The 17,271-nt window shown below is 44.5% G+C and overlaps 1 protein-coding gene across 1 annotated transcript in view; it reads right to left on the bottom strand.

Annotated features, from left to right (window-relative positions):
- The window catches only part of CLYBL (citramalyl-CoA lyase), a 155,179-nt gene extending 137,908 nt beyond the window's left edge, over positions 1-17,271 (bottom strand). The window contains exon 1 of the mRNA XM_082752057.1: positions 17,221-17,271. Coding sequence (XP_082608183.1) covers positions 17,221-17,270 — 50 coding nt within the window. The 5' untranslated portion in view covers position 17,271. The remainder of the gene's footprint in view (positions 1-17,220) is intronic.

Genomic DNA, 17,271 nt, shown 5'->3' with positions numbered 1-17,271 from the left:
TCAATTGCTCTCTCCATCACAGCGTTTGGATGTGCAAGCTGGAAATCCAGCGCCTTGGGAACCACAAGGTGTTAAACTCGGTTTTAAACAAACACCCAGAGTACTCGGAGCTTAACAATTCCTCATCTGCAAAATTTCATGGAGAAGGAGAGTGGAATATCAAGGATGTGTTAGGAGCAGGGCAGGAGCATTTCGAGCCTTGGTGAGCATGGGAGGATGGCACGAAAGGGGCCGCCTGGCAGCACCCCTCCAGCAGCCTTCCTCAGAGAGGGCAACTCATGGGGAGACCCAGCAGCAAAGCTCCCTGCCTGCCAGCACAGACAGGCAGCACCAAGCCTTTTGGGTGACCGTAGCAGCATACAAAGTGGCCGTAGATTAATATGTGACACCTTTGTAGTTAAAATAAAGAAAGCATTTTCAAATAAATCAGATATATAGCTTAAAAAAAAAAAAAAAAAAAGAAAGAAATACAGCTACAAAAGTAATGTGTATTCAACTACTTGCAAAGTCCTGTATACTTTTCACCCAAAATTTAATATCATGATCATCTATTTTTAAAAAATTAAAAGGGATGGTTTAGGGGGGAAAAAAATAAAATAAAAATCCATCAAAATGTTAGGCGCTGAGTTGCCTAAAAAAAGACTAGGGTAGATCACAACTCGTCTTGATACAAGAAAACAAACTCTAAAAATAAAGTTTGTAGTAACAAAGATATGAAAAGAAGGGACAACAGGAAACTTTTTCATTTCTCAGCCACCGAGGATCTGAATTCATTAATGGAGGTTTTATATTTTTAGTGTCTACTTCTTCCTTCCACTACAAAACAAAAGCAAATGGTGGGGGAACCAGAAGATACTTGGCATGACTATAAAATGTTGGATCTGCCTGAAACATGCACTTATTCTTTGAAGGGCAGCTTTCTAGCTTGAATAAATAAACCCGAGGGGAAAAATCTTGAGGCTATTTTAAAACTGTGCAGCAACATCCACGCTCGGACAACAAACAACACATCCACAACAGACGACAACATTTGCCTGGTGGGGAGGTTTTCACGGTGAGAAGTTTCTCTAGAGATTATTTACCGTACTAATTTAAGGTCCTGTTTTGTGGTTCTTCCTCCTCCTCAAAGAAAAATAGAAATCCCATTGACTTCAGAGCAAGCACATGGGTTGCTAATGATGAGCCGGCCGGGATGCAGATTCAAACGATACACTTTTTCCATCCATTGTGCTCCTATTAAACTACCTCTACAGAATTACACTAATTGCGGACTTAATAAAATGCCTACTTTCAATTAATTAGCTCATATTCCTCGTTTCAGATTAGCCCTTAAAAATAATTAGGTATTAAATTCGAGACCACAAGCACCAGATTCAGAAGCCGGGCTGGAGCACGCGTTTCCTTGTGTACGCTGGCAGGCGCACGCTGGCTGCATGCGCAGTGCTGCCGTCCATGGCTTTTCAGGGGATTATTATTTTGGTGGTGTTGTCAGTAGGTTTTTTGTGGTGCGACCACAAGCTTAGCAGCCGTAACTGGGCTTTGAAAGCGAAGGGGAAGATCCCGGGGCGGCTGGAGGCAATGGGAATTCTGCATTGCCTTCAGCCAGCCCACGGTTTCCCTCCAAGGCTTTTTGCTTTACGCGGCTCCTGGTGGCACCAGCCACAGTTCACGACCACCAGACCGTCACAAAAGCCAAGACAGCGAAAACCATGTTCGAGATTTGTTCAACCAGGCTGCAGCCTTAACTGGTGTGACCGGCCAGCTTTTCTCTGCCCTTGCGCCCATTTGTAAGCTCGGCTCCGTGCTTTACAAACCCGCACCTGGAAGCCAGCGCTTGCAGCCGGCTGCTGGGACCACGAAGCACGACTTTCAGAGGCACAGTCAGCACCGGCACACCATTGTCTGGGGCTGGTGGCGAACTGGCAGGAGTGTCACATAAAATGCTGCGAAGAGTACGGCATGCAAGGGGAAAACTTGACTTAGGTTGCTTTGCAACACATGCACACGCACGCACGCGCGCACGCAGACACAGCCGGCTCTGCGCTCAGAAAATGGACAGACTGAGGAGCATCTGTGCTGGGGGGGGCCGTGGAACAAATAAGTAATTGCTGTTTTTACTAAGTAAAGCAGAAAATTACAGCATATCAACAGCCAAGCCTGTTTGTTGCCTGGGAAGAACCATTTGTGTTCCAGTTCGGGCTTTTTACTCATTTGAAGTCAGTGCCTCCAAAGCACATTAAAAGCATTTTAATCGTTGTTATGAGTTTATGTCCTCGTATAGATTTAAAGTCTATAAACATTACAGGGGGGGCAAAATAAATAAATCCAAGCAAATTTTCCGTATTTTCAACAGCGAAATCTGGAGGAAGGAGCAGCTTTAAATCATCACCTTAGAAAACGTGTAATTCTTTTCAGAGAGCCCATCCTGTATTAAAAATCCGTCTTAGTCTACCAGAAAAGCGTGCGGCTATATGCATGTTTTCCTAGCTACATTCAGCTCTCTTCAAAAAGACATCCTCCAGAATAGCACTCTTTAGGGACAGTGTTTCAGGGTTGACAAGAACATTAAACCATATTATAATTATCTCTTCAATGAAAACACGGCTTTGTAGTGGAGGCAATGCACCGTTCTCAAGGCGAGTGTTATTAGGCTGGATGTGTTTTCTTGGAAGGAGATTCATGGAAAGAAAAAAGCTTTATAATTTACTGCAAGGAAAAAAAACACAGAGTACATGTCATGCATAGCAAAAGGGATTTTACAAAGAAGCTACTAAGTTGAGTGCCTCACTTATCTTCGAGAATGCTTGTCCATAGTAAGCGTGGGGATCGGTTTAACACAAGCTACAATATACATATAACATACATTCAATTTGCTGTGACCATTCAGAGGGATAACTGCAAAAAATTGTCTTTAAAGTACGAGAAACATAAAGCAATCACCTCCTATGCCATAAATGAGTCCTGTCTCATTCTTTCAGAGGTCACCACTGAACAGCACGCATTCTTATTGCACTACAGATAATAAAATCTTTTTCTTAACACGAACACAAAGATTTCCTAACCCTTTTCTCCACATTTTATATATACCATTATACTATTTTCTATGACGTTATTTATACTATTTTCTCAGTTGAATCTGCAAATTAGAGCGCACCAGTACTGAAACGGTGAGCAAAGTTGCAAACTCCACCAAGAAAATCCTAACACCTTCTTAAACGACCATATTTAACAGGCATATGTATACACATATTTTTCACACGTGCACATTTGATTTCTTCTTTAAAAAAAAATGGTATTACGGATTTACAACAATACTTGTGCAACACCCTGCATTATTTTAAAATAGGAATTTTCTCCTTGCTTGCAAAAACGAGGCTGCAACTTTTTTCTTTATGTTAGGAAACAGATGAACATTTCTGATCTGAATCTTAAAAAGGAGTGAAATGCAGGAAAGAAACAAATGATGTTAGCCAACAGTTTAGGAACACTCTGGACGTGGCAAACGCTGACAATATTATGAAAAACACAGCGTGCTAATGGAGAACTGCAAAGCTGTGGCATTTCAGTTGTGCGCATGCAAGCACAGGCGCACGCAGGCGTAATCACAAAAGACAACAGCCCCAATAAACAGCTACCAAAAATATACCCCGTTGGCCTAATACTAGACACAACAGCTTGAGCATTCTTATAAAAAAAAAAAAAAAAAAAAAGTCAGAAACTCACCAAATCCTGGTTTTAAAAGCAATGATAGGTATCCAGAGAGAGCGCATTCTGAACAGTCAATTACTTTCACATTTTGTCCCAGGACTTTAAAAGTTAAAGGCATAGTTCTGCCAATTGTGAGATGCCCCATCCAGCACAGACCACCCACAACTACTGATTTTCCATCTGGTGAACAAAACAGACATCTCCCTAATTATTTTTAAAAAGGTTTTTTTTCCTAACATACTTCCTTTATTTGTCTGTGACCTGGAACTTAATGGAAAACCTGGTAGATGCCAACCTCATTTCTTGTAATGAAGCATCTTATTTTCCCTACTTTAAGCATGCTTATTTAGAGGCTGTTTAATAGAAACTTATTGCCGAAGCTGATCTTTGATAGGACCTAAATTGCAAAATAGTTTGAAATTAGAACAACTTTATATCTAACCCTAAATAGTCTACTTAAACATTAACCATTCGAAGTTCTTCCCTTAAACCAGTATATTAAAACAGAATGCAACTGGGTTTACAGTCTCTTACGCTGGGTTCCCATATTGCCGGTGTCAAAATTTATGCCTTTTTTCAGCAATATGGTTGCCATTGCCAGCACCACACTTATAAATGCCAACTGTAATTAAAATCTGGCACCTTATACAAGCATTAAGCTTGCTTAAAGATTTGAAAAAAAAAAAAATCTTTATTTTAAAATATTCCTTGCAGTGTATGCAGGCGTTAAAAAAAAATAATAATAAAAAAAAATAAAAAAAAGTTCTCTGCTCTCATGGTGAAAGACGAGGGAGTCAGACGACCACAGAGGGGAACGGAGGCCAGGCTGCACCCAGAGCATTTTTGTATTGATTGTGGTATTGAGGCAAGTGCCTGTCACTGGGCTTCTTCCTTCTTACGTGGCCTTTGCCCCGACATCGCTGTGCCTCCAGCAGTGGGCAGAGGCTCCCCGCTAGGAAAACCTTCTGCTGCGTACCCCAGCAGGGGAGGAGTGACCGGGGGGAGGCTGAGGACATGCAGGAAGACATGGAGTTGTCTTGGGGAAGGACTGTGGGGTCAAAGGGGGAATGGGGAGGACTGAAAATTTCGTTTTCCCCACTTCCCTGAGTCCACATCTCTGGCTGAATGTCCGGATCCTTATGTCAAGCATGCACTTAGGTTCATTTTCAGTCATAAGTACCTCAGTTATCGATGATTTGCAGCAGGATGAACCCTTTTAGGCCCTTATTTCAAGATGACGAGTTAAACCACCAAGCAGGAAAGCCTGAGTTAAATAATTAATTTGAATCTTGTTTTCCCGTTTATACATTTTAGTTAATTTTCTTGAAGAAAGGTTAATTCTCAGTTTGTAGCCACCAAAGTATGTTGCTTTGTAACTAAATATAGCTTTTACACTAAATTTGGCACTTCTTATTGCTAGCCAGAAGGACAGAGTAGCTCTACTGATATCTATTTAAGCTTTTCTATACCTCATTATACATTTTTTCAGATTTTTTTTTGTTGTTTGTTAGAAAATCATGGATGGCATGATTCCTATTTACTAGCTGATCCCTTTGTGCCCACGTATGATTTACGTTTGAATGTAAACTGGAATGCAACTTAACGTGTAGAGACAAGGTTTATCAGTTGCATTGCACTGTTGTAAATAGGTTAGCCTTAATGAGGAAAAATATATATTGTGCTTTGATTTTGCAGTTGAGCTATTAAAATAATTCAGCGTTAGCTGGAATTACCACCAATCTAGCAATTGGTCATAACATCCTTCCATACTGTAGTATTACAAAACCTAATCCTCTCATAATTACCTTTTATTCACAGATTGGTAGAGAAGAACAAGCTTTTCTGCTTCTTTCAACTCCCAGTTGGTCAAGTTTGAATGAATTAATCATTTAATTGAGCTAATTGAATATACTGAAGAAAATATTCTCTTGGTACTTGCCCAAGAGACAACGGATCTCAAAAACCACCTCAGTACTTCAAACATCTCAAGAATCCAGAGTTTAGGCAGTGACCTTTGGCAATTCAATGGCCTGACTTGCAACTTGGGAGCAAGAATGTACCATTTTCACTTTGATTTTTTTTTTTAAATTATTTAAGCAGATTATCATAAGCTTATGGCACCATTTTAATAGATACAGTTTTAAGAAGAATAATTTCAAAAACTGTTTTCGTTATTTATTTCTTGATCGTTAGGTTTCACCCATCTCGTTGACTACAGGCTCAGCTCTTTGCTTATCATTTAGTTCCAGATATTTTAATGGAGAAAAGTGCCAGCATCACCCCTACTACCAGTAGAAAGCTGCAAAAACTCATCTCAAGTATTTTATATAAAATTGCCAGAAAATACATATTTTTATCAGTTGTGGAACTGGCAGAAAGTGGTCTGAAACAGCAACTGGCACTGTAGTTTTAAAAACCTTTGATGTCCTTCTCTTCTGACCTAACCTTCCTTCACGGCTGTAGAGTGCAGATGCTCCCCATGCTTTGCAATGGATGCATCAGGAAGGTGGTGAATGTTTCAGCCCCTGAAGCCCAGGCCTCCAAACATCTTCGAGGCCTACAGTACCACAGAGGCCCACACTCTTGCTAGCTTTCCCTAGAAGTTCGCATTTGGTTTGAAACTATTTAATTTTTCCATTAGTATTCCTTAATGAATAAGTGATTAAACCCCACAGCTGCCCCAAGAAATGCAGCCTATATGGTAGTGTGTTTGTTTTCTGGTTTATCTTGTTCAGAAGCATCAGTGCTGAGCTCCTGCAGGACGGTCACCAGCTAATAGCATGCGTGTTATCAGCCACAATACTGACCTTAAAGACAAGTTGACTTTACTGAACTCTTTATCATTTCAGACATACTCAAAGGGAATCTTTCTTGCCTGTGTAAATACAACAGTAACTTCAATTTTGATTTTGGAATTCAAAATCTGGAAATGCCAAGTCACTCTCCCCACTCCTAGCATGCCTTTGTGCAAGCACTGTTTTTTTCCTTTCTTTTTGATTTTTAGTATGTGGAACAGGCTTTTTTATCCATTCCAAATGTTTAAATCACTCAATCTGGACAAGCTTTTCTCTGTTTTAAGATTCCATATCAAAATGAATAAATTAGAAATTTCCACACCATGTTTTGATACGTAATTTTCATTTCTTTCCAGCAGTCCTGTGAATATGGGTTATCGTGAAGGATCTCCAGGAGCAGGAGCTCCAGGCTTGAGAACATTCAGATGGGAAGGAAGAAGCACTATGTATGCTCCTATGTATTTGTCAGAAGAAGTAAAATATGTGGGTGGAAAGGAATGCCTTTAATTTTTAGCCCTAGAAAGCTCTACAGTGTCAAAAGCTCTGTGCAGGGTTTTGTACTTTCAGACAGACGCGATCCATCGCAACCAAACTTCTAGAGAGCTGAACAGTTTATGTGGACTCTGTCTTGGTGGGAAGAAAGAAAGTTTTCCTCTGAAAATGAGTTTCTTCCTCTGTCAGTATGGAGACAGGGGAAGAACACAAATTCCAGTGGTTACTTTTCAGAGGAGAGCCACAGCCTTCACCTTGTGACGGGCACCGTTTAGTACCCCTGTGCTCCCAAGCAGAACTTGATGTGCTACAGAAGTGAGGAAAATAATTAGTGTAAACTGGTGAGCTGACAACAGAAAAGGCAAATTCTCATTGATGCTGAAACATCTTGATGTACTTAGGGCATGACATAAGTAAACAAACACATAGGATGAGAGGGGTTCTCAGATTAAACGAGTACCGCGGGTGAGAAAATGCAGTTAACCAGCAGCAAAAAACAAAGAGGAGGGGGGAAAAAAGCAAGAGCTGAGACCAACACGCTGCTGCAACACAGAGAAAGAGATGGTTGGAGATTTTTGCCATCAGTCTGACTTCTGCAGAGCGGTGACTGGCACCACCAAAATTTGGCTGACCAGCTTCTAAATGGCCCGTGAATGCGCCTGCACAACAGCCCCGATGGGATGATGGATATAGAAGTGGGCGAAAGAGGTTAAGGGAAGAAGAGTCCTGAAAGAGATGATTATCCCCCTGAAGATGAGGTTTGCTGATCCAACACCATTAGCTTTCAGAAGAATTAAAAGAAACAACTGCAGAAGTCCCTTGAAAAGACAAAACTGTACTCCTAGGAAAGGACCAACTCTGGAGGGAAACACAGAGTTACGCTGACAAGGCTCAATTAGATGCAGTGCCCTTACTTCATCTTGGGATGACGTGTCCTGCAAGAGGCCACCACAGGAGATGATTCCTGTAGTACTAGAAACAGCAGAGCCACAAAACACAAGAAAACAAAACCTCTCGTCATAAATGTCATTGTATATTTTCACTATTTATGGGTACGATGAGATGTATCTACCTCAGCAATAAGTCAAAGCACGGCACAGAAGGAACAAGCGGTTATGGAAAATCTTGCCACATGGCCTCTTCAGGATGAAACCTCCAGTGAAGCACTGGGAAAGCCCAGCACCTTGGGTCCTGGAAAGATCTGGTTGATGAGGCAGAGAGTTCACAATCCAACACATGTAAAGTGTGTCTTTTCCTGTCAGTTAAGCTGGAGTAAGATTTACTTCATGTTCTGAAGTCTGTTGGAGAGAGGAGCTCCAGGTCACCAGCCCATACTCTGGGCTTCCTATTTCATTTGATTGTTGCAGGTAAGCAGCAACTGCGATTTCTTACCATTCAACAGATGTTTGCTGGTCACTGAAATCACCAAAAAGGTCAAAAACCTCAATGTGCTTACAAATTAAACTGCCTTCTTATACCCTTGTCTGGTTGAGACAGGGTTATGCGGAAAAACACTGAATTTCCATCGTCGCTGTAGCAGCTGTGCCACGAGCAGAAGACATCAGTCTTCGGGGTGCCCATCTGCAGCCTTTTAAAAGCCCTAAAAACCTCACACTGTACATAAGCTTTAGAAAAAATGAAGATGAATTATATGCTTTACTTTGCTCAATGTCTGTTTGAGATATATTCTACTTCTAACACCACTTTAAAGCTGCTTATATGAGCTTATTCCTCTTCTCACGGCACAGCACACCTAGAATGATTAGAATCTGAGTAAACCTTGTTATGTTCCGTAATTTCCGTATTTATCTGAAATGATGTGTTCCTTCAGCAAGGAGAAATGCCAACACGTCAGAACCTTCCTGCCCAAGCAAAATACAAGGTATTACATCGCATTATATCATAAACTTTGGGAACTAGTGTCTTCCTTTCAGGAAAACAAACGCACGTCGCCCTCCACCGTTAAAGGGAATACATGGGTTCCAACTGGCTGCTATTAAACTTCACATCTTAAAACCTGCAAGCAGACATGTGGTAGAAGCTGAATTACACGGTACTTCTGGACTCGCTGTGTGTACTCCAGGAGGACAGGCTGAAAACACAGTCTCAACAGTTCGACTTTGAAACGAAAGAAAACTAACAAAAGACAAAAAGGGGGCACCATTGTGAGAGTGAGTTTTTTGCCTGCTATATTTCATTTCTCTGTGTTTAACGACCTGTCTATAGTAAGAGCACTGAGACCAGCCAAGAATATAAGTGCATCATATTAGTGAGATAAATCTCGGGACACAAACCAACACGAGCCTTTCCTTTATGTTCCGTGCAATAAAGCTGCTGCGGGGTGAGGAAGGAGCAGGCAGCAAAGTGAGGGGGTGAGAAGGGAACCAGCCATTAACTTATCAATTCCAGGCCTTGGCTTTCTAATTGACAACCTCAGGGCTACTTTCATCACTTGTCGACTTCAAACCCACACTCAATTTTTCCTTTAGATAATGATGCAACTGTAGCATAACGGTGTTTCTGACATATTGCAGCATGTAGTGCTAGGAAGATTTCCTCGGTAGCTTAGTTTAACAGGAAAGGAAAAAAAAAACAACACAAGAACAACTGTTAAATGTTTTTCACATCTATCAACTTCTCAAAGAATCGGTAAGAAGACAGATTTTATACTTCCAGTAGCTGAAGTGAGCATTTTGTATTGGCTCAACCCAAAGTGCCTCAGAGCGCTTCAGTGTGTTATAGATTCAACGAGAAATAAGCTGATGCTTAATACAATAAACCCACAAAGTGTTTGTATTTAAAGCCTGAATAAAAAAGAACCCACAAAAACTAGAAATGCGCTACGGATCAGAGAGCTTAAATTAAAAATACCACAAAAATTATACCACCGTCGAAACGCCACCTAGAAATATGTTTTTCTCAAAGAAAATACAGAATTAACAGCGTTGCAGGAGTGCTGTTACAGGCATGTCGTTACAGACAGCTGGAAAACCCTGACTCTAGTCCTCCTGCAGGAATCAAAGCGGTCCGCTGAAGGCAGCCAGTCCCTTTGTGAAGGGTGAGGTCCCATCCTAAGTAGGTTTATCATATTTTGATGACAAAGAAAAAAAAACAACAACAACTAAATTTTGTCAAGTAACAGCATGTCCACAGCCAACAAAGCCCCTGGCTCTAACATAAACAGCCACATAACTGCCTTTTAATAGTGGATATAAAGGTTTGAGTCCTGCAATCAACTCTGCAAAGGCCCCGGGGTCATACTAAACTCCACGCAGTATCTGGGGCCCCGAGCACGTCAATCGAGGCAACAAAAGCAGCGTAAGAAAACAGAATAATACAAACACACCTCCAAATATCAGCTGCTTCTCGGGATCCTAAAAACTAGGTACGGAGGGGTGGCAGCTTGGACACGATGCCATATCGCCCCTTGCTGCTGAAAGTAACACACACAAACACGTAGATGCTGAATGTGTGCCGATTAGCAAAACAAAGGTGCTGCCGGCAGACGTGACGCGCAGTCAGCTCTTGTCTTCGTTGGAATTTAGGTTCTGATTGTGCAAATTGGCACCCACATAATTGCAGTCAAGGAACTTTAATGAGGCCGTGAGTAGTTCAGCTTGCATTGCCTGGAGGAGAAGAGTTCAGCCCCAGCAATTTAGGGTTATAGATATGGATGGCTAGTTCCATAGCATAGCACTTGGCAAGTTTTTAGCCTTGACCCTAACTGAGCGAACGACAAAACGAACCGACCAAAGTCCTCCGCCACCACAACCGACATCCCCAGGCATTAATTGCTCTGCTTTTGTCACACACACTTGAAGCACACCAGGGCAGCACATGGGGAAAACACAGCCTGTTGTGAGGACCAAGATCGGGCTTCACGGTTCCCTTGGGCTGCCGCGCTCGCGCCTCTCGGGGTTTCTAGATCCATACGACGTGTTCTTCATCCTGCACGAGGCATTCGTTGCCTCTTGGGCACTGGAGCGATTCATTTTGTGCAGATTTGATGTGCTGGTGTTATCAGCCACTTTGCTGAAGATCTCCTTGCATTCCAAGTGTCGCCGCTGCTGCTCCTCGGACGATAAGGCGGTGAGAGCTCTTCCTACAAAGTGCCTGGCCCACAGCATGGGCAAAGTTGACCGCCCTACAAAGTTGCAAAATATTATTAAAAAGTCAAGGGAAACGTATTTTATGGCCAAATTAGCAGCTCAGCAAAGGGTTGGCTGTAGTGGGAATGCCAGTAAGCCCAAGAGCTGGGCACAACCACCGATGGGGTTTTTACTACAATCCTTCCCCATTATATTTGGGGGCAAAAGACGTACAAACCCAACAAGTCTGAAAATTCAGGTACCAACTCTTAGAGGCAGGTGTTTTTCAGTTTTTTAAAGCCAATACTAACCACCTTTGCAATTTTGACACTACAGCCAGCAGTACTAACGGGTTACCTTTCAGAGTGTGGAGTATAAGTTTTACAAGCCTGTTTTGCCTTCCCGCAGGCGCTTTGAGCTTATAAATGGCACCTTTCAGTGTCCTGAATTATGAAGGGCAGCTAGTCCTGAATTCTCCTGTCGCTTAATGATCTCACATAAAATGAGGTCCACAAAACTTTTATTACCACTGCAGTTCAAATTCGCAGGTGAAGAACCACCAGGGAAAGGATGCGGACGTGTCTCTTGCTGTTGCTCCCCTAATTTTCCAGGTGCAGGAAGGCTCCCCTCTCAGGCTTCAGCAGTCAGTTAACTCTCAAAGCGTAGCCTGACCGAAATAAAAAGCCTCGAGTCTGTTACCCCAAAAAGCACCGGAGAATATGAGGGGAAGGCACCCGAGAGTGAGACACACACTAGCATCAAGTTTAGGTTAAAGACATGGATGTAAAAACTAATCTGCCCCTCCAAAAACTATTTAAGCATTTACTTACGACCTTTTGCTTTCCACATAGTTTTATTCACTCGTTGCCATTTAGTGTGTCTGACACTCAAGAACTGTAATGATATTTAATTAAAACTTGAATTGTTTCCTCCCCTGTTCTCAAATTAACACCCGACGTTTGGAAAACACGCTGGACCTCAGCAGTCAGACTGAAAATTCAAAAGAAAGCCTTTCCAAAAAAATAAAGGACTTTGTTTGCTACAAATTACTTCTGCATTTGTATAAAGATTTAACGATTCATGGCATGCCAAATTCAGTGCTAATGAGTTTTGGGTTGTGTTTTTCATTTTTGTTTGAATTTTTTTTTCTCCTGCTAAAAACAATTACTGGAGGCCATTCAAATGCCACTGCATAAACCAGGAAACCTAGTAAAACTGTAGGTAAAATTGGCATTTTGTTTCAAGCGTGGCTCAGGAGTCCAATTCGCTTGTTGGCGAGCTGCATCTTTCAAACAGCTCTGGCATCTCCTCCAAAAAAGAAGCAGGGTAAGATGCTTTTCAAAGAACACATCCGCAACACTCTTTAATTAGAAGCAAAAATTAAAGAGCGAAACCTCACCATTTAATTCCAGCATCCCAAGGATGAAGGATCTTAGCCCTTCTGCCTCCCTCTCCACTTCCCAGCGAAAAGTAGATAAATTAGCAGAAACGTAAGCTCTTCACTCTCAGTACCTCTTCAGAGAATAGACGTGCCCATGGGAGCTTAAAGGCCTTCCTGGAGAGCGTTATTAATCTTGCTCCCACCAGTGTTAGTATTTTTAAAGCCTATTACAACACTATCTAGTCAGACCAGCGCAAGCCTTGCTTTTTCGTGACCTGGTTTCAAGAAACAAAAAGTCAGTGGAAATTATACCCGATTGCGTTTCATCGTTCAGCATACAGACCCCTGTCCACCTGCGGTAGGAAATATATATCCGAGACGGGCATTCCCCACCAAACGGTGCCATCCACCACACGCTGGTGCTTCGGTCTAGCAGAGGTGCCGCCTTTAGCTGGCTTTGTTCAGCCCCTCTATCTCTGCCCATGGGCCTAATCACCCTTTCAGAAACCTCCAAATAATTCAAACCTGATTTGGCACTGGGTGTACCATTCCTGCCCGGCTGCAGAGGAGCTGCTCCCTGTTGACACCACTGCAAGTGAAGCCACAATCAATCCCTTTGACTTCGGCCTTCCAAGTAACACATGCACTACTCCAAAGGCTTTCCGATGACTTTTTAAGTGAAAACATCCAGGATGCTGTGGGTTTGAACACATCAGCATAGCTATTTCCTAGCAGCTGATAAGACGGACGTTAATTATTATCGCCAGGAAATAGAAAGCTTTCTGTGATGAGCCAGTCTTGTTATTCATATATAGTCAATATTTCGTCTCCTTTCTCTGAATAGCATTCACCAGCTTAAAAAAAAAAATCAAAATAAATACAAAAAATAACACAGAAAACCCACCCCCACCCAACAGGGTGAGCAAACGGGAGATATTCACGCTACCCAACCCCGCTCTCCAGTTCACCCCCAAAATCCCGTTGACAATTTCAAGAGCGGGGAGCGAAACCCCTTTATTGCCGAGCCCGCAGCAGATAAAGCAGTAATTGTAGTTATACAGTATTGGAAGTGTAGCTACAACATAGCGTGACAGCTTGTTAGTGTTGAAAATATATAAGCTCTTTGTAATTGTGCCTTTGGAATGCCATCTGTCTTGAATTAACATCCACCTGGGATCATGTTTCGATGACCAATATGGACAGATTACTGGAACTTTAAAACCTCGCTTTCTTTGTAATTGACATTTAAACTGTTTGAAGTTTCTCATTAAGTCCTTTTTTACAAATTAGGTGCAGATGTATAAAGCTCAATGTACAGTACTAAGGGAAATTAGGTCACCTGAAAGCTCAATAATAAAATGTATCTATTAACTGTTTAAACGCAGCGAGTACATTAAAATTTAGAGATCAGCTTTATGCTCCAAATTCTTCAAAGTTGCATCATTTCCCTTTCATCGCTGCACAGCCCCTCATGCCAACCATTTTTAATTAAAATGGCAGAGCAGAAAGCGGGTCGGACAGCAGGTCAACCCGGGCCTGCGAAACGGGGAAGGCAAGGCCGGCAGCCCCAGCAGTGCCCGTTTCCCGGGGACAGGTGAATCCTATTGACACCAGGGAGCCTTAAAGGGCACCGGGAGAGGCGAGGGGCGATGGGGTGTGTATGGCCAAAGGCCCGCTAGCCCCCTCTCCTAGCCAGAGGTCTCTCGGGATGAATCAGGAGGCAGCCTACGTGAAATGCACAGCTGCAAACCCTCCTGGCACCACAACTAGTGTGTCCTTTCCTGATGTCATGCCAAGCGGCGTAACCTAGCTCGGCCCCGCTCCTCAGGATGGAGATGTGAGGGAAGAAACCTTCTTCTAAAAGCTGCTAAGCAAGGTGAGTACGCTGTGAACCAGACCCTTTATGCGTGCTTAGGCTAACTGATTTCCCCTCAGGCGTACTGTCCTCAGTAACACTAGCTATTACAAGGGTTTTAAGAGCTGTTCTTCTTGCGTCCCCTTACGACCCTGCTCTGGGAAGCTACCAGAGCTCTCCGCAAAGGAAGCGTGAGCTTTCAGCTGGCTACGTTGCTGCTGCTCCCAACGAGCAGCCAAGCAACTTTGCTGTGACGCCGGCTGTGTACCTGCGTGAGGTGGGTAAGCGTGTCGTGAGCGGTGCCAGAACAGCCCAGATCCCAGGTCCCTTATAAACAGGGTCTTTCTCTGTGCTCAGCTGCACTTCTGTTCGAGGGGGGGATTCAGAGAGAAGCGATGGGCGTTTTTAAGGAAGCAAAATGAAACCTGCCTGTTTGCAAGCAGACTGCAACAGCTGGGAGAGAACAAACCGACCAACGCGTTACAGCCAGGTGACGTCCTCCAGGAGGGGACAGCACAACTGGCTTGGAAAGGAGAACAAGACAGAGGAGTAACTCGTTTGCCACTCGCACCTAAGGAGAGAGACAAAGAAGTGTCCCTGCAACTCATTCCGTTTTGCTCAGACGCTTCATGACTGATGGCTTCCGTCTCACCAACACATCCCAAAGGCAGGTAGAGGGCCAGGCAGGACCTCTGCGGGCTGCACTCGCTTTGCACCGCCTCGTTGGGGTGCCAGTGGCGATTAGCTGGATACGCTTGGCTTTGCACCCTGCTTCTCATTAGCATTAATTAGCCAGCATCATACCTCTGCTGCTGCCAGGACGAGAACTGGCTTAGGCAGTAGTTTCACAGCCCTTAATGCTGGATAAGGAATTGCCAAGGTACACACCGCGGTGTTCCCGTCAGCCCCGTGTCTTTCTGCCACCCCAAGCCTTGATGTTAGAGAGCTCTGTCGGGTCTGTCCCCAGGCAGAGGATCACAACGCCAGGGACTCGATTAGTGGTGTTGGAGGCGTCCCTCCCCTCCTGATGTGAGCCACGATCAGGCTCTGCCCAAGCAGCAACAAGACAACGCCGCTTTAGGTGAACCAGAGTGCCCTTGAGGTAAAGCAGATGCTGTGGATGTTTCCCAACAACTCTGCCTGACAAAGTGTTTTTACCACTAGAAAGTCATGCTTTCAAATAAAATTCCCCTCAAGGCCATCCTCCTGAAAGACACACTTAAAAACGTGTAGAACATGAAGTGATTTTTTTTTGGATAAAGGTTCAGGAAAGAAATCCCTCGCAGACTTAACACTTTATTGATATTCTTGGTCATAGCTCTACATACGCACAGTGCCACCAGCTGCTGGTAAGGGCCCTGACTCATGTCTTTCCATGTAAATGTTGCAACAAAGAATAAAATTATTTCACGAGTAACAAAGGGGAACCCTTTAATTTGCTACAACAATTTCAGCTCCCATTGCATTAGCACCCTCCAGTGTCCGATCCATGAAAAGCATCATCACTGCTAATCTGCCAGGGAGCCACAAACTCGTCTTGCGAAGCCCAGGATTAAGCAGCAGCGGGCTCCTGGGAGGGATGGTGAGAAGACACTCCCAGTGCTGGAAATATATTTTATTCTGAGGGTAGACCTGGTAGGTGACCAACGTACAATCCCAAAGTGATGTGGGCTTATTCCTAATGCTGCATTATCTCCATGTAGGTGTTCAGTAAGCCTCACCACTCCACAGAAATCCATCACACCCACTTCAGTGACACAGCGACTGAAGTTGCGCTCCACGAGTGGCACTCCTGAGGCTCCTGTGTTTGTAACAGCCGTGCTCGTGCCCGCACCCTTGTATGACATGCCGCACGTGTCCACGCAGGATACTCCGCACTCTGCAGCACTCCACCAAGATGTGAGCTCAGCGATGCCACTTTCACTTGACCTCGCACGGGCACATGAACATAATTCTGCCTCAAATATGCCATGTAAAGAAATGCATGTAAAAACACCTCTGGTACGCAGGTGAAGGATGCATTCGGGTAGCTGAGGGCAACCAGGTGATCGTGCTTACATGTGCAGTGCTCTTCTTCCACATCGCAAGTATCAAGCACAGAGAGAACCCTTCACACGGGCCTGTGGCGAAGAAAGTTTTCATATTCGATGCTTTACTGCAACACTGTCTGTAGAAGCACATTGAACGTCTTTAGGAAAAAGGGAACAGCTGCGTTTGTAATTCCAAAACAGCTGGAAGGAGTTTTTATTGAAGTTTTCCCCAAGAAGAAATGGATCTTTCCAGGGCAGGCAAGCCCAACAGGCTCTGAAACATCATGGGTGAGCAAAGCCAGATCACACCAGGGTTTCATCTCCCTGACAGAGGCAGAAACGCTCCGACCGCATCCTCAGGCAACTCAGGCTGGTGGCTTCGCCGGGATGGTAACATCCTCGTGAAGGGAGGGAGGCGGTAGCTGGACAGGCAGCTGCCCCACGCCAGAGGTACCTGCTGCGGCGAGGGCCCTGGCCTGACGGTGTGGCAACAAGTGCAGCAGGACGCATGTGGCAGGGCCTGGGCCGTGGTTTTATGGGCTGAGGCACGGCACAGCCCAGCCCTATTGCTCCTGAGCTCCTCGGGAGCACCAGCAGCAGTGCGGGCTGCACCTCATGAGGCACACACCGCTCGCAGCCTGAACCTGCAGCCTGCCCGGCCGGTCAGCCCACAGCTCGGCCCATCTCCCACCCCCTGCCATGGGCAGGGACACCTCCCCCCAGCCCAGGCTGCCCACAGCCCCATCCAGCCTGGCCTTGAGCACCTCCAGGGATGGGGCACCCACAGCTTCTCTGGGCAGCCTGTGCCAGGGCCTCACCACCCTCACCGCCCCCCCGCCCCCTGCCCCTGCCCCGGCCCCGCCTCACTCACAGCCGCCGCCGCAGCGCCCGCCTCGCCGCAACCGCCGCAACCGCCGCCATC

The sequence above is a fragment of the Aythya marila genome (assembly GCF_965140915.1).
Source record: "Aythya marila genome assembly, chromosome: 1".
NCBI classification, from domain to species: domain Eukaryota; kingdom Metazoa; phylum Chordata; class Aves; order Anseriformes; family Anatidae; genus Aythya; species Aythya marila.
Note: the sequence above shows the minus strand (reverse complement) of the source record. Positions and strands in the feature narration are given on the sequence as shown.